Source organism: Balaenoptera borealis (genome assembly GCF_965194805.1).
Source record: "Balaenoptera borealis genome assembly, chromosome: 11".
In the NCBI taxonomy this organism is placed as follows: domain Eukaryota; kingdom Metazoa; phylum Chordata; class Mammalia; order Artiodactyla; family Balaenopteridae; genus Balaenoptera; species Balaenoptera borealis.
Window position 1 is genome coordinate 90,654,758 of NC_138868.1, and position 18,687 is coordinate 90,673,444.

General features: G+C 35.5%; 1 protein-coding gene across 3 annotated transcripts in view; it reads left to right on the forward strand.

Moving 5' to 3' along the window:
- Positions 1 to 18,687, forward strand: part of ARHGAP20 (Rho GTPase activating protein 20) — a 149,042-nt gene that overhangs the window by 84,819 nt on the left and 45,536 nt on the right. For 2 of the 3 annotated variants that reach the window (XM_082343447.1, XM_082343448.1), the window contains exons 4-6: positions 1,453 to 1,602; positions 14,741 to 14,782; positions 15,707 to 15,791. In XM_082343447.1, coding sequence (XP_082199573.1) covers positions 1,453 to 1,602; positions 14,741 to 14,782; positions 15,707 to 15,791 — 277 coding nt within the window. Of the gene's footprint in view, positions 1 to 10; positions 1,603 to 14,740; positions 14,783 to 15,706; positions 15,792 to 18,687 lie in introns of those variants that run through there. The other variant, XM_082343449.1, reaches the window with a different exon arrangement.

An 18,687-nucleotide genomic window follows, 5' to 3' on the forward strand; every position in this document is an offset into this window, starting at 1 on the left:
AGGTGGAAGGAATCGTTGGAATGGCTTTTTCCAAATCAATAGGTATACAAGTTCCCACATGGTATTTGAAGTATCTAATATAAAGAGAGGCCTGCATTAAAAAACTCAAAATGTATGAAAATAGATATGGAAACATACTTTTCCTTGGAAAAGATTCATAGTTTCAGTTTTATATTACCTAGATAGCTGCCATCAAGAAATAAGATTTTTAAAAGAAAAAAAAAAGAAGTAGGATTTTACTTTTTTAAAAATTGAATGATTTATAACAATAGGGTGAAAAATACTGAAATGAAATATAGAATGAAGGCATTGTGCCTCAAGGCACTTTTCTATTGTACTTATATTGTGTGCCCTACAGGAAGCATAGATGAGGCTTTGAATCTAGATTATTCTTCATGTATAGTTCCTGAAAAATCCCTTTACATTTTATAAATCCTACTGAAGAATTTTAGCTTTAAATGTTCCATGAGGAGTTTTAGGGATACTTCCATATGAAGCATCTTTGATTTCATTTTAGCTTTTAATGTTTCCATAAATGGCTCTGAATGATAGGAAGTACCAAGGTTTACCTGGGCATTCTCTTTATCCTTACCAGTGCCTTCTAACTCTTTAAATCTCAGGTCCATTATGAGCATTAAATCTGTAAACTAGGTCAAGAGATAGGATAGTGTCAATATCAGGGTTGTAAGGGGGATTAGATAGAAATTATCAAAAAGCAATTTCATTGCCAGCTTAAAAGTAAATCACCTTCTTTGTACCCAGAGATAAATATTAATTGTATCAACTCTACTTAAATATAATACTTCCTGGCATCTTTTTTTTTTTTCAGCTTAGTTTAGGGTCTATTTTTAGGCTACAGCTTTTTCAATTTTAGCCAAAATATAAGGGGAAATGGTTTAAAAAGGAAATTTAAAATAATCTTTGCTTCTAAAGACTAGAAAATCATAACCACTCAGTTGGAAATGCATTGTAAATTTCTCTAATTAATTCCAGTTTATATTTTTTAGTGCATATAAAGTGAAATTTTTATAAATATTTTAATAAGTAATGTTTATGTTTAATCTTTTATTCAGCCACTCAAATATTTTTGGAAATAAGCAAATTGTAAATAATAAAAGAATTAATTTTTTATAACAGCAGTAAGTTTAAAATTAGGTTTTTGATCCAAATGCAATGCTCAACGTATAGAAAAATAAAGTTGCCAGTTTATGGCTATTTGCTGCCATAAATGGAGGCATGAGGACCAATACATCAAATGTTTCAACGGCCTTTTTGGGCTAAGGTAGCCAAACGTTACAATTTACTGTGGTAGGCACTGAAGGTAAGAAAAATGAATAAGACGTTCTTTGCCCATGATTAGTGAAAACTGTCCTCTTATCACAAGTATAGAAGTTCTCATAAAATTTAAGAAACAGAATAACAAAAAATCCTGTCTGGTTTTTATCTTTCTAGATATAACAACAACTTTAAGATAAAAAATAAAATAAAATTAAGTGACATGTGGACGGCAAGCTGTGTGGATGAAGTGGGAGAAGGCAACACCAATGCCCTGAAATCCTTTGTCTTAGGCTGGCCCACAGTGAACTTCGTGGCCACTTTCAGGTGAGAACCATAGCTTGTCCTGTATTCACATGGGTTAGCTACTGTGAAATACAGTCAGCTATGTAATTTCTAGGATGGAGAGAAAAAAAGTTAATTCAGTTTTGTTCCCCTAGTTTTTTAAAGAAAAATATTTTATTCTGATTGATCTATTCTGTTTTGCCAATAAGTTCATTTGTATTCTGAAGCCAATAACTCATCTTTTGGCACACCCCCAATAAAAACACCTATATGCCTTATGTTTCTCCCAAAGAGTTTTTTATTAAAATATGTGAAATGTAATGGTAAATATTGAGAACTCTTGGAATCATTTACCTTGGTTTAAGCTGTGATTTTTAAAGGGGCTACTGAAACACCTCAAAGACCATGGAAGAGGAATAGAGTGGTCAGAGCTCTAGGACCCCCCCCGCCAACATCCCCTTCCCTCATGTTTAGGTATTTTCTTTGTATATTGAGCTTTCAAGTTGGCTTTTTAAACCACTGAAACAGACCTTTTACTGAAACAAATTTTATAAAATACCCCAATTAAGCTTGAATAACTGGTTTACACTCCCAAATTTCTTAAAAACTAGTTTTTAATTATAGAAATAAATTTAATGTCATGAAATAATGTGCTTCCTAAACTGTACATCATGTTCTAATTTGCTATCTATAGAGATGTGACAATCAAAAGCAAATTTATGACTCAAGGAGTGAAAGTCAGTTTCCTAAGACTCACTCCTTGGCTGGGATGGAGTTGGAGAATGTACAAACAGAGAATCTTTGTGCTCTTATCTGAACGTGCTGATTGGCACTTTTCAGTTCAGAGTGAGCATACCAAAACTCAAACTTATGATTTTGAATGATTGCACCCTCAAGTCCAATATTTGTTTTACACTTAAAAGAGCTGGTCTTTATTTCATGCACACATTTTTCTTTCTACTTCTCTTCTCACTACCATCAAACTCCTCAGGCACCATCCTAAAGCCAGATAACTAAATGTTTTAAGCTGTTAATCTTCTAATAAAGGAAAGGCATGCCATTAAATTCTATTATGCACTATTGGCCTACCACAAGATATTAAGAACTTATATGGAAGAAACATGTATTTGTATCATTCTCTGCATATCTTCTTTTCCATGACAGACTTCTCTAGATATTATCAATTCCTATTGTTTAATCTTAGAGTTTACAGCTGAAAGGAAGCGATTTCAAGTGAGGGATGGGACTACATGACGTCTTTAATCAAGGAGTTTCCATAAAACTTTAAGAAGAAGGGAAAATGTAGAAACAAGTTTTGCATACACTGTAATTCCTCAAAAAGTATAGTACTTTAACTGAATGATTAACATCACTAGTGATGTTGTGTGAGTATCATCTATGCTTTGATAGAATGTAATGAGGAGCAATTCACTTCTGTGGTATTTCTCCCCCAAACCCATAACCCCAGTCTAATCCTGAGAAAAATATCAGACAAGCCCAAATTGAGGGATGTTCTGTGGGGTTACCTGACCAGTAAGCCTCAAAATTGTCAAGGTCAGAAAAAAAAACAACCAGGAAAAGACACAAAAAAGGTCACTAAGGAGACATAATAACTAAATGCTATGTGGAATCCTCGAATGCATCCTAGAATAGAAAAAGGACATTAATGGAAAAGCTGGTGAAATCTGAATAGTCAATAGTTTAGTTAATGGTAAGGCACCAATATTGGTTTCTTAGTTTGACAAATGTGCCATGATAATGTAAGAGGATAACATTAGAGGAAACTAAAACTAGGTGTGAGGTATACAGGGATTCTCTGTACTCAATCTTTGTAACTTTTCTGAAAATCTAAAATTATTTCAAAATTAAAAGATTACTCTTAAAAAAAGTAGTGTTGAAGAGTTTGGACTCTGGTATGGCAGAGTGAGGTCTTAACAGACTGACCACTCTATAGATAACAACTGTAAACTCTGAACAAAACACAAACAACAACTCCCTGAAGGTTCTGGAAAGTGAACAAAAGTTGGCAGATTTTGGAGAAGAATTGAAACTTCTTTTTTTTTGTAATTTTATTATTTATTTATTTTTGGCTGTGTTGGGTCTTCATTGCTGCATGCGGGCTTTCTCTAGTTGCGGCAAGTGGGGGCTACTCTTGTTGCAGAGCGCAGGCTCTAGGCACGTGGGCTTGCCCAGTAGTTGTGGCTCGCGGGCTCTAGAGCGCAGGCTTAGTGGTTGTGGCATACGAGCTTAGTTGCTCCGTGGCAAGTAAGATCTTCCTGGACCAGGGCTCGAACCCGTGTCCCTTGCATTGGGAGGTGGATTCTTAACCATTGTGCCATCAGGGAAGCACCAGCACTGGGCAAGTTTTCTGTTTTTAAGGCATTATTAGCCTGAGGAAAGGCTGCAGTCAAATCATCGTGCAGAGCAACTAAACTGATGAAAACCCAGTCTTTCTGGGCTGAAACACCAAAGTACAGAGTCTGGGTCAGCCACAGCCACAGGAACGTGAGGGAGGAAATCTCAAAAAGAAGAGTATCAGAGAAACGAAGCTCCAAATTTTTTGTTTAGACTCTGCGTAAGTCTCTGGCTGAATGCTGAACCACACATGCGTGGAACAGACTTTAAAGGAGCTTGAAGCTAAGGCTAAGAGAATTGAACTGAGGTGCTGCTCAACACAGGTGAAATAGAGTTTGCAGCTTGAATCTAATAAAGTTAGTTGTCTGTTAAAACAAAAACATCATTATTTTGCAAATATAACAAAACTCAGAGTCTCTAAAACACAACATTTATAATGTCTAGAATGTAATCTAAAATTTTTTAACATATGAAGAACCTGAAAAGGAAAAAGATAACAAATAGAAGCCAATCCTGAGATGATCTATTTGTTGAAATTACTGTAAAAGAACTTTAAAGCAGCTCGTACAACTGTGCTCAGTAGGTAAAAGGAAAAGCCAGTTGAAATGAATGAAAAGATAGGAAATCTCAGCAGAGAAACAGAAAATATTTTTTAAAAGCCAAATGAAAATTCTAGAACTAAAAATTGTATGTTAAATTTTTAAAAATTCCCTCTGTGGCTTTAGTTGCAAAATGGAAATGAAAGAGAAATGAGTCAGTGAAATTGAAAGTATATCAATAGACGTTGTCCACTCTGAGGAAGAGAGGAAAAAAAAGATTTTTTTAATGAAAAATACATCAGAGACTTGTAGGAAAACCAAAATGTATAACATACATGTAACGGGAATTCCAGAAAGAGGAGAGACAGGGAACGTGGTAGAATAAATAATGGTTTAAAAACCTCCCAAATTTGGTGAAAGACATAAATGTAAGCTCTGTGAACCCTAAATAGGAGTAATGTGAAGAAAACTTCACCTATTCATGTTATAGACAAACTGCTATAAACCAAAGATAAGAGAAAATCATGAAAGCAGCCAGAAAAAAACAACACATTACATATAGTGGAACAACAGTTTGCCTCAACACATTACATATAGTGGAACAACAATTTGCCTCACTGTGGTTTTTTTCATCAGAAATTATGGCTGTTTCAGAGGTCAGTGAAATGACATCTTTAAAGTGTTTAAAGAAGACTCATTAGATTGATCAAGATGGCAGAGTAGGAGGATGTGGAGCTTACCTCCCCCCACGAACACATCAAAAATACATCTATGTGTGGAATAATTCTCACTGAAAACTAACTGGAAACTGGCAGAAAGACTTCTGTACAACCAAGGCTGTAAGAAAGATCCACACGTAATCAGGTAGGAAGGGAAGAAAAGTGATCAGGCCGGGACCTTGCCACTGGGAGGGAACTCAGGGGAAAAGGGAGATTACACAGGCAGAGACCTGCCCTGGGGAGTGAGCAGTTCAAGCCACAGATTGGGCATTCCACTCCCGGCGTCCTACACAGAGGAGACCAACCCCCTTGGCTGGTTGGAGGACTGCTGGAATTAACAGGAAGTCTGTGGAAAACTTAGACTCTGCTTGCACACGTGCCCACACTCATACCCAGAAGCACACACACACACACACACAAGTTGGCTTGCCCCTGAGGCAGGTTGGAGAGGGCCGATAAAGGATCACTCTAGTGGCTGCCAGTTTCCTGTGACCACCTCAGTGTGCGCCTCGGCTCTGGCAGAGTGAACACTCAAGCCCCACTTACTCCATGTTGCAACTCCCCACTGGAGCAAGGGCTGCCATGACTAAAGACAGAGCTTGGACCACCAAAGGCAACTTGGTCCCGGGGTGGCATCTGGGTGGCGTGGCAGTGTCCACTGTTGGTACTTATTTAAGTAGTGCATCAGAAGCAGCCCAGAACTCTATACAACAACCAGTTCACCACTGCTCATGCCCCGATATATGGAGAGAGTTCACATGGACCCCACTTGCCCTGCAGTACAGCTCCCCAGTAAGGTGGAGAGGAGGGAGAAGGACAAAGGGAACTTGGACCCAAGGCTGCCTATGAGCAGATTAAGGAAAATAATTGCAGATTCCTGCACAGGCAACAGATTAGAGACAGCTCAGATATCTGTCTGAGGCCAACATTAGCCAAGGGCCAACACAGGGTCCCCTTGCATCAGCACTGCCCCCTCTGGAGCAAGGGTCCCAGTGCTTGGAGAATTGAAAGCACACACTTAACGGGAACAGAGCCAGCTCAGGACTGAATCTCAGGGTTTCTGCTGCAGCAACTTGAGACCTACTGAGCAGAGAGGAAGTCCTGCCTCACACGTAGCTTCAGCTCTAGCCTATCCATCTCCAGCCACACCCACTACCAAGGCTATAGCTGCCAACACACACTGAGGAAAAATGTGACTTGCATCCACATCAAATCCAGCTCTCCCACCAAAGGCACCAGGCACACACAGTCTGTATAGAGATGCTCCCACATAAGTACACCAGTTCAAGATTATCATACGTAAGTGTTTCACCAAAATTCATAGAGGCAGAGAACATTAAGCAAAATGAAAAGGCAGAGGAACTGGTCTCAATTGAAATAAGAGAAAACCCCTGAGAGAAATAAATAATGAAACAAATAAACAATGTATCAGACAAAGAATTCAAAGCATTTATAATAAAAGTATTAGCTGGATTAGGGAAAAATAAATGAACACAGTGACAATTTTTAACAAGAAACTAGAAAATATGAAAAGACCCAGTTAGAAATGAAGAATTCAATAACCAAAATAAAAAACACTAAAAGGAATAGCAGACTATGTGACCTGGAAGATAGAATAATAAAAATCACCTGATCAGAACAGAAAAAAAATTTTTAATGAGAAAAGTTTAAAAGATCTCTGGGGTAACATTAAGCTTACCAACATTCACATTATAGGAGTCCCAGAAGGAAAAGAGAGGAAGAAAGGGATTGAAAATATATTTCATGAAATTATGGCTGAAAACTTCCCAAAACTGAAGAGAGCAACAGATACCCAGGTACAGGAAGCACAGAGGATCCCAAACAGGACAGGAAGGAGTGACATGATGTATTCAAAGTGCTGAAAGGGAAAAACTTTCAACCTATGATACTCTACCCAGCAAGATTATCATTTGGAGTCTTAGGAGCGATAAAGGACTTCACAGAAAGCAAAAACTGAAAGAATTCATCAGTACTAAACCTACCCTAAAATAAATGTTAAAGGGTTTTCTCTAAGTGGAAAATAAGTAAGAATCTATATAGGAAAGGGAAAATTCCACTGGGAAAGGCAAATAATAGTAAGAACTGAGGATCAACCACTTAAGTAAGCTAGTATGAAAATAAAAAGGCAAAAAATTGTAAAAGTAGCTATAACTACAATAAACAGTTAAGGGATAAACATGAAAATGTAAAATATGACATCAAAAACAAAATGTAGGAGGGGGAGTAAAATATATAAATCTTTTAGGATGTGTTTGAACCTAAATGACTACAGTTTAAAATAAGTAGATGTAGTTGTAGGTCAACATATATGAACCCCATGGTCACCACAAATCAAAAACCTACCATAGATACTCAAAAACTAAAAAGAACACAAGCATACTACTAAAGAAAATCATAAAACCACAAGGGAAGAAACAGAAAGAGAAGAAATGACAAGAGAAGAACTACAAAAACTACAAAAAACAACCAGAAAACAAGTAATAAAATGGCAATAAGTACATACCTATTAATAATTACCTTAAATGTCAATGGACTAAATGCTCCAATCAATAGACGTATCTGGCTGATTAGATTTACAAAAAAAAAAGCAAGACCCACCTATATGCTGCCTACAAGAGACTCACTTCTGAGCTAAAGACACACACAGACTGAAAGTGAAGGCATGGGAAAATATATTTCATACAAATGGAAAAGACAAGAAAGCTGGAATCTCAATACTCATAGCAGACAAAATAGATTTTTTAAAAGGGTATAACAATAGACAAAAAAGGGCATTATTTTATGATAAGGGATCAATAAAAGAAGAGGATATTATACTCATTAACATATATGCACCCAATACGGGAGCACCTAAACATGTAAAGCAAATATTAAAAGACATAAAGGGAGAAACTGACAGTAATACAATAATAGTAGGGGATGTTAACACCACACTTACATCAATGGACAGATCATCCAGATAGAAAATAATTAAGGCAACAGTGGTCTTAAATGGCATAATATACCAGGTGGACTTAATAGATAGCTACAGCACACTCCAACCAAACCCAGCAGAATACACATTCTTTTCAAGTGTACATGGAACATTCTCCAGGATAGATCACATACTAGGCCAGAAAACATGTGTCAGCAAATTTAACAGGATAGAAATTATATCAAGCATCTTTTCCAATAACAACTAGAAAACAATTACAGAAAGAAAAATGTGAAAAGCACAAATACTTGGAGACTAAACAACATGCTACTGAAAAGCCAATGGGACAATGCTAAAATCAAAGAAGAAATAAGAAAATACCTTGAGAAAAATGAAAATGGAAACACAACACTCCAAAATCTATAGGATGCAGCAAAAGCAGTTCTAAAAGGGAAGCTTATAGCAATACAGGCCTTCCTCAAGAAACAAGAAAAATCTCAAACAACCTAACCTACCATTTAAAGGAATAGAAAGAAAAGAACAAAGAAAGCTAAAAGTCAGCAGAAGGAAGGAAATAGTAAGGAACAGAAAGGAAACAAATAAAATAGAGACCAAAAAAAAATAGAAAAGACCAATGAAACCAAGAGCTGGTTTTTTGAAAAGATAAACAAAATCGATAAACATTTAGCCAGGCTCACCAAGAAGAAAAGGGAGAGGACCCAAAGAAACAAAATAAGAAATGAAAGAGGAGAAATAACAACTAATATCACAGAGATAACAAAAATCATAAAAGAACTCTGTGAACAGTTGTCCAACAAATTGGCAGCCTAGAAGAAATAGACAAATGTCTAAAAATATACAACCTGCTAACAGTGTATCAAGAGGAAGCAGACAATTTGAGCAGGCTGATCACTAGTACTGAAATTGAATTTGTAATTTTAAAAAACATACTATCAAACAAAAGTGCAGGACCAGATGGCTTCACAGGAAAATTCTACCAAATATATAAAGAAGAGTTAATTCCTATCCTTCTCAAACTATCCCAAAAAATTGAAGAGGAGGGGGCACTCCCAGACTCATTCTATGAGGCCACCATTACCCTGATACCAAAACCAGGCAAAGACACTGCAAAAAAAGAAAATTACAGGCCAATATCTTTGATGAATATACATGCAAAAATCCATAACAAAATATTAGCAAACAGAATCCAACAGTATATAGAAAGAATCATACGCCATGATGAAGTGGGATTTATTCCAGGGACACAAGGATGCTTCAGCATTTGCAAATCAATTAGTATGATATACCACATTAACAAATGGAAAGATAAAAATCACATCATCATCTCAATAGACACAGAAAAAGCATTTGACAAAATTCAACATCCATTCATGATAAAAACCCTCATCAAAGCTGGATTAGAGGGAACATATCTCAACATAATAAAGAGCATTATGACAAACCCAGAGCTAACATCATATTCAATGGTGAAAACCTGTTGTTCCTCTAAATTCAGGAACAAGACAAGGATGCTCACTCTCACCACTTTTATTTAACATAGTATTGGAAGTCAGTGCCACAGCAGTCAGACAAGAAAAAGATATGAAAGACATCCAAAGTGAAAGAGAAGAAGTAAAACTGTCACTATGCTGATGACATGGTACTATGTATAGAAAACCCTAAAGTCTCCACCCAAGACTATTAGAACTAATAAATGAATTCAACAAAGTTGCAAGATATGAGCTTAATATACATAAATCTGTTGCTTTTCTATACACTAATACTGAACTATCAGAAAGAGAAAGCAAGAAAACAATCCTGTTTAAAATCACATCAAAAAGAATAAAATGCTTAGGAATAAACTTAACCAAGGAGGTGAAAGACCTATACACTGAAAACTATGAAACACTGAAGGAAATTGAAGATGATACAGAGAAATGGAAAGATATCTCATGCTCTTAGATTTGAAGAATTAATATTGTTAAAGTGACCATACTACCCAAAGCAATCTACAGATGTATTGCAATCTGTATGAAAATACCCATGATATTTTTCACAGAACTGAACAAATAATCCTAATATTCATATGGAAATACAAAAGACCCTGAATTGCTGAAGCAACCTTGAGAAAAAAGGACAAAGCTGGAGGTATCACCCTCACAGACTTCAAACTGTACTACAAAGCTACAATAATCAAAACAGCATGATACTGGCACCAAAACAGATACATAGATCAATGGAATAGAAGAGAGAGCACAGAAATAAACTCACACACCTACAGTCAGTTAATCTACAACAAAGGAGGCAAGAATATACAATGGAGAAAATAAAGTCTCTTCAATAAGTGGTACTAGGAAAACTGGACATCTACATGTAAAACAATGAGATCGGAACATCCCCTCATACTGTATACAAAAATAAAGTCAAAGTGGATTAAAGGCCTAAATGTAAGACCAGAAACCATAAAACTCATAGAAGAAAACATAGGCAGAACGCTCTGACATAAACAGTAACAATATTTTTTTGAATCTATTTCCTAAGGTAAAATAAATAAAAGCAAAAATAAAGAAATGAGATCTAATTAAACTAAGAGCTTTTGCATAGCAAAGGAGACCACTGACAAAACAAAAAGACAACCTACAGAATGAGAGAAGATATTTGAAAATATGATCAACAAGGGGATAATATCTAAAGTATTTAAACAGCTTGTGCAACCCACTATCAAAAAAAAAAACACCCAATCCCAAAATAGGCAGAAGACCTGAATAGACATTTTTCCAAAGATGACTTACAGCAAGCACATGAAAAGATGCTCAACTTTGCTAATTATTTGAGAAATGCAAATCAAAACAATAATGAGATATCACCTCACACCTTTCAGAATGGTTGTCATCAACAAGAACACAAATAGCAAATGTTTTCGAGGATGTGGATAAAAGGGAACCCTTGTACACTGTTAGTGAGAATGTAAATTGGTGCATCCACTGTGGAAAACAGTATGGAGGCTCTTCAAAAAAAAACTAAAAACTACCACAGGATCCAGCAGTTTCACTCCTGGATATATATACAGAAAAAAAAACGAAAACACTAATTCAAAAAGATACATGTACCCAATGTTCATAATGGCATTATTTACAATAGCCAAGATATGGAAGCAACCCAACTGTCCATCAACAGATGAATGGATAAAGATGTGGTGTATATTTACATATACATACACACACACACACACACAATGGAGTATTACTCAGACATAAAAAAGAATGAAATTCTGCCATCTGCAGCAATGTGAATGGACCTTGAGAATATTATGCTTAGTGATGTATGTCAACAAAAGACAAATACTGTATAATATCACTTATATGTGGAATCTAGAAAGTAAATCGAATGGATATAGAAAAACAGAAACAGACTCAAAGATACAGAAAACAAAGTAGTGGTTACCAGTGGGGAGAAGGAAGGGGGGAGGGGCACATTAGGGGTATGGGATTAAGAGATACAAACTACCCTGTATAAAATAAATAAGCAACAAGGATATATTGAACAGCACAGGGAATTATAATTATTATTTTATAATAACTCTTAATGTAATATAATCTATAAAAATACTGAATCACTATACTGTACACCTCAAATATAATACTGTAATTCAACTATACTTCAGTTAAAAAATTAAGTATTTAAAGAAAAAGCTTTCAACCTAGAATACTATATCTAGCAAAAATATCCTTCAAAAATATTTTTAAACTCTAAGAATTTATCACCAGCAGAACTGTACTACAAAAAAATAAATGCTGACAGAAATTTTTCAGCCTGAAGTGAAATGATATGAGAGAGTGGCTCAGATCTTTACCAAGGAGTAAAGAACATCAGAAATCATTTATATATCAGGAAATATTAAGAAAATCTAGTTCATGATCACTTTAAAATGCTGTCAGGCTAACAGCTCAAGAAGCAGTCTTTCATAGCCAGTCACTCTAATATCTATAAAGAAACAAAAATGTGGACTAATAGCTTTGAAATCTAAGACTGACAATCAACTGTCAGAATCTGTAAGGAATTCCCAGTTAAGTCAGATTGGGGGAAGAGCAGCCAATAAATGTGAACTTCCCATGCTTTACCTTTGGAAATGGGGTAGACAGCACATCTTGAAAAAGGCTGAAAGGAATGTCATATCTCTATCACTACTTGTACCCTGATTCACAAACCTAGGATCTATATCTGTCAGAAAAATAGGAACTGGACCTTAATTTTAAGATAACTATACAGTAAAATGGGAACGTTGTTTAGAAGATACAGAAAGTATTTAAATCTGACGATGATCTATCTACAGGAAGAATCAGAAGAAAAATATTTTAAATTAGGTACCTAGTATGAATCCTATTCTGCAAACTCAGGTATGCAGCAAAAGCCTGTTTATGTATAGATCAAATTAAAACCTACCTTGAGCCCCCATTTTGCCAGGCTTTTAGGAAATTAAATTTTCTTCTTTACTGGAACCCCTGTTTTCTTAGGGTAGAACCAGGATATGGGAGACTTTTGTGATGTCTTCAAAACAGATGAACAGTCTGACCTTCAGTCTCTTTGTGGCCACTGCTGACATTATCTCTGCTATGCCCAGAGTTGTTCTTTGACATCCGAAATGCTCTGATTCCTTGCCACTTGTGGGCTGCAGGTATCTTAGCTGATGTAAAAACCTTGGTGCCTACGAACAAGCCTCCCCACTTGCTCCTTATAACCATTTCCTCTGGGGACTTTCTGTTTCTTAGGCACCTCAACTGAGTGACATATGGTTCCCAGCTAACTCTTAGGGATAACAGACTCTATCTCCTCCCAAGTTAGAGGGAATCTTTCCAATCTGTCTTACCCTTTTTCTTTCTCTAAGATATACTGCTTTCTTCTCTACTGGCTCTTATCATAGGTGTTTATTAAACTCAGAGCTAACCTTGATTTTGGAGTACTTCCATTTTTAGTTCTGTAAAAATGCCTGAGATGAATAATTACTAAGGAAAGAGAAGCCCTGGATTCTTGCATAGAGCAGGAGATGGGGAAAATACAAGAAGATTACCAAATCAATGTCAATGAATTAACCTGATGCACTTCATAATTTGTTTATTTTAAAATAATTGTATGCTACATATTCAAACAATGGAACACTATACAGCAATGAGAATGAACAAGCTAAAACCGCATGCAGTAATATGGATGTCTCACAAATATAATGTTGAATGAAAGAATCCAGATACAAAATAGTACATACTATATGGTTACATTTATGTAAAGTATCCAAACAAACAAAACTATTCTATTTTGTTAGAAGTCAGTATAGTGGGAACTAGTGCCTGAAAAGGAACACAGGGAGACCTTACAAGTTGGTTTTCTGTTTCATAATCTGGGTGCTAGTCACATGGGTGTGTTCAATTTGTGAAAATTCTTCAAACAGTACGTTTAAGCATTGTACAGTTTATGTGTCTTACATATCAATTAAAAGTTCAAAAAATACTAAGTGTTTAAAGGGGTAATTTTCTTTAATTGCTTTGAAAAAAGTTTTAAGGTCTAAAGAAAACTCATCTATTTTTCAACACAGATTTTTGCTAAATAAGTGTAATATTTGACATAAATGAACCTAGAAAATCTTCTGTTTATGAAAGGAGAAGACATCAAAGATTGTAAGGAGTTGTGAAAGATGAAAACTGGTCAGTGGCAAAGGAGATATAATGCACTTTCTGATTACCAATTCTGGGAGATTGCTTATGGAGAAAATTGCTAAGCTACAAAGAAACAAATTACAAATATTTGTTAAGTATATTTTTCTGGAACAAGAAAATAACTAGGGTTTCCAACTTCTTTGAGAAGATTAGAAACATGATTTTAAAAGCTAATGAGCAATAAGGCCATATAGAAATAAACTTTATTTTTAACTTTAAGAATTAAATGCAGCAGTGACTTCAGCAGTAAAATTAATAATAGTTATTTAGTTGTTAATGAATTGATCTTAATCAGAGGATTATAGTAATTAAGAATAAGTTCTATGAACTCATTTGCTAAATTATAGTTCTGCCATATGTATAGAGAAATAAGTGTTTCTTTTCCTGACAACCAACTGGTTTCTGGGCCAAGATATTTCCATCGATGTGCCAGATTTCTCCTTAACCTCTTTAATCTCAAATGAAGCATATTTTCTATTTGCATGGCACTTAAAACTACAAAAACACTCTGAGATAATTAGCCTAGTTTTACAGATGTGGAAATCGAAGCTTAGCGATGTTAAGTGATTTGCCCATGATGATATATCTTGCATATATTTTTGAAACAAGGTGTTTGGATTCCAAATCAAGTACGCTTTCCACTATCTGGATACCACTTGTAAAAGAGCCATAAAGTAATAAAGTAGGTCTGTCTTGGATCTGTCCAAGAGGTTTTAATAAAACTACGCTTAACTGTGTAGTTCTGCCTAATGGACATTTTCACTTCAGGGTTCTTCAGAACACAATCATGCCAGGGTTGCAGTTGTGTACACCCACATCAATAACAACAGGTTGTTGATATTTCGTTTGGATTGACAATCTTAATTTGTTAGAAATAAGTATTTTATGTGGTTTAATTTTGTCTCCCATTTTCTTTCATTGTAGTTCTCCAGAACAGAAGGACAGATGGCTCTCTCTCCTTCAGAGGTATTTTTTCCAGTATTTATATATATATATATATATTTTTTTTTTTAATCTTTAAGTTGTAGTTGAATGAATTAAATTTTTCTCTGCAGAGATGTGCCCCAAACTATCCCCCTTTGCCTTAGTAGAAATTGTTCATTTGTCCTCAAAATAAGCTGTTTAGACTGTACACTAACAACTACTTACTGTAAATAATGTTCTGTCATTACATGTATTTCTTTCTTACTAGGAAGGAGAACACTGAGGTCTGGTTAGATCATTCTAGACAGAAATTAGTCAGTAATCTCTCCCATCTCTTTCGGTGTCTCCAGCCTACCATGTGGAGCTAACAGTTTCCTCAAAGCATGTATTAAGTTTCCATACATGGAGGTTTTCTGCTGAGGACCTCAAAATTCAATTATTTTCCCTACCTTTGAGCATTCAGACTAAAATGGTCAATTGAGGTTCATCTCTTATTCCCATAGTCCTTCCCTGCTCTCCCTTCCCAAGCATGGAGACGACCAAGATATATACTGCACTGGAGAGCTCAATGAGAAATAAAAGGCCATTGTTTTGGTTTGGTCTAGTAAAGTATTATATATGTTCCTGTACTTATCACTAAGATTCTGGGCCTGTCCAGAGAAGGTAGGGAAGCTTTGAGGATAAAACACCACCCAGAGGTGCCTTAACCCGACTGTACTTCTCAAGCCTCAGTTGAAATGGATCTCCTCTTCTTTTTTGTGCCCATGCCTAATGTCCTGAGAATTTTTTAAAATTCTCTTCCAACCCATAATGTAATCTGACTTTGCTGAGTCTCTCCATCTGTCTTTTTAAAAATAGCATATAAGTATATTGAAAATAATAGCAAAATAGATTGATTTAAAAATAAGCCATTGGCAAAATCCATCTGACTCAGTGTTGTTTTGGGTTGTTGTTGCATTTGATTAGATACATCAATCTAGAGAAAGAGAAGGACTACCCGAAGAGCATTCCCCTCAAAATCTTCGCCAAGGACATTGGGAATTGTGCCTATGTAAGTGTTTCTAAGCCAGAAAATTAAATTCCAAGTCCCTGCATAAGGCAGTACACCATGAATAAAAAGAGAGACAGGCAGGCAGACAGACAGACAGTCTGTGTATGTGCTGTGGAAGGTAGGCATTTAGAAATACCATTATGAGAAAGTGCATTTTCTGGGGTATCTGTTCTTTGTTCATATGAAAAGTAACCCTAGAGAAAATGAAGCAAGAGAAATTCATATTAATTACAGTATTTAACATTTACACTTGGAAAGAATATTGCCTGTCAGATGTCTCTTTCCTCCCTCTGGCATTAATGTTTCCCTGGATCCCTTCAGTAGCAGCTGCAGAGGCTTGTAGTAAAGACATTTCCACAAGGAGATATTTCCTATTAGTATTAAGCAATGTTTTCCAACTTGTCACTTCTTAAGTAGAGAGTGGGTTTTGGAAAGTTCTTCATTCAAGTATTGAATTCCTCAGGTTAATAAATGGATGAGCTGGGAGAGAGAACGTTTTTAATGGATCAGCATATTCTACCTCATGGTTTTTATCATTTTGGTCAATAAAAATTAAGTTTGTTTAGCCCTAGTTATTATGTGGAATTTTATGACTGAAATATCATGCCAAGACGTTATCAATGATGCACAAAGTGGAAATGAATATTTTTATGATACTGTGGTTTGCCACACTTCATAGCAGCCCTAGATCACACAGAATAGTTTTGTGTGTGGAAAAATATGTAGTACAAAACAGCTATGTTTTGGGCAAAAGTCATGCAAATGTTCTAACATGAGTGCTAGATGTCACTGCCTGAGGGAAATGCTCAAATGTGTATGCTATGAGACTACAGACATCTTCTGTCGTGAAGTAAAGAGGAAAAAATCACCACTGTTTTTCTGCCGGCTTTGATTCAGTTGTTATGGCAGTTGGTTACGTTCAGGATTTTCATGGAAAAACCCTTGAATTTTTTCCAACACTTTCAGTGTATGGAAAGTGTGTGCTTGAGAAAGGACTGGTTTGGGAAAAGAAGACGAGATGTGGTTGAATTGGGTGCTCTGTTTTATCACTGGTACCCTGGTTAAAGTCCATGATGATATGACACACGGTCCTTTGCTCTCTGAAGTTGTTCTGTGGCAAGAGTCTCCTTTCAGGGAGCCCTGCTTGCAGAGTGATTCCCCCCAAACAGCGGTGCATGTATGAGAAGCATTCTTTATCCTTGGCCTCTAGTTATGCACAACCTGTTAGTGAATTCTGCTGGGAAAAAAATAGCCACATTCTCAGTTTTGTCTCTTTATTTTATTTGTTTACTAGGCAAAGAACACTTATCTGCTAAAATTCATTTGTTTTGTCTACCCGATAGGCATGCAGGAAAAAAAAAAACACATCCTATAATTATTATTTTGAACATATATACCTAATATTAAGAAAAATCATTATCTTAGAAACCAGATACATTGGGAGTGATTATTAGTATTACAGGATAGATCCTTCACTTTACAAAAGACTTTATAGAGTGTTTCTTTAAATTAAATGAAAGGGTTTTCAGACTCAAAAGAAAAAAGCAGAAGCCTTTCATGATATTTTATCTCAAGTTAAAGCCCAGTATGTAAAACATCTCTGCCATTCTGGTAGAAGACAAACACTGAGCCTTCCCTGTTCATTTCTGAGATACTTTTGCTTAATCCTTGGAGCTATAAGGAACACCATTTGAAATCAGTTAACAAACTTGAGGCAATTTGTCATGTCAAGTAATAGGCTTATAGAGAATAAATACTGTAATGGAGAGATAAGTGATGCGTTATCAGTAGATTTAGCTTAGCTTTATTTTTAGATCATTTTGTTTCCGTTTATGTTACTTATTTGTGCCATTTAAGCCTTATCAGGGACACAGCACTAATTGCTCATTTATCCAATAATTATCATATGTAAAACCTACCCTATGTGCATAGTAAATATTTTTTTAATTTTTATTTTATATTGGAGTATAGTTGATTAACAATGTTGTGTTAGTTTCAGGTGTACAGCAAAGTGATTCAGTTACACAGTACATATACATGTATCTATACCTTTTCAAATTCTTTTCTCGTTTAGGTTATTACAGAGTATTGGGCAGAGTTCCTTGTGCTATACAGTAGGTCCTTGCTGGTTATCTGTTTTAAATATAGCAGTGTGTACATGTCAATCCCAAACTCCCAATATTTCTTTTTTGATAGCATAGCATTGTCTTACATTTAAATAATGTCTATTTAGAGTTCAGTGAACTCTATAGATATCTCGGAATCTCATTAATTCCATTTCTCTTTCTTGTGAACTCTTTATTTTTAAATAGTAATTTCTCAATGTAGTTTAGCATTTAGCACAGGGCTATTATAGATACCCTATTCAGTGGCAGAGTTGGTAACAGAATTGAGCTTTCTAAAATTTTCCATTTGTTTGCTAGGCTCATTGGTTTTAAGGCCTCTACAGATTTCAAGAATGAAAATCTCAGCAGCCACAGTGCCTGACGTACAGAAAGTGCTCAATAAATAGTGGGTTTTTTTTAAAGGTTTCTTTTGTAACCATTTCTTATTCTGATTTTACCTGAACTGACTTTACCATACAAAGAAATGAAAACCCACACTGTGAAAACAGTACTCAGAAAGAAATAGAAAGTAATCTAATGCTCTCCCTTTTTTACTGCACAATGCTTAATGGAAATAGTCATGGACATGATGCAGAGGACCAACCTCACTGATTTTTTTTGTTTGTTTGATTGGGAGGGTGGTCCTGTCTCTCTGAAATATATTTATTCTTTTTATTTCTGGCTTAAGTTCTTATATTTTTGAGTCATATATTCTTTATTTTAAGAGGAAGAGATGTTTTATTAAAAGGCATAATATATAATGTAATGAAAGTAAATTATCAAGGGTTTGT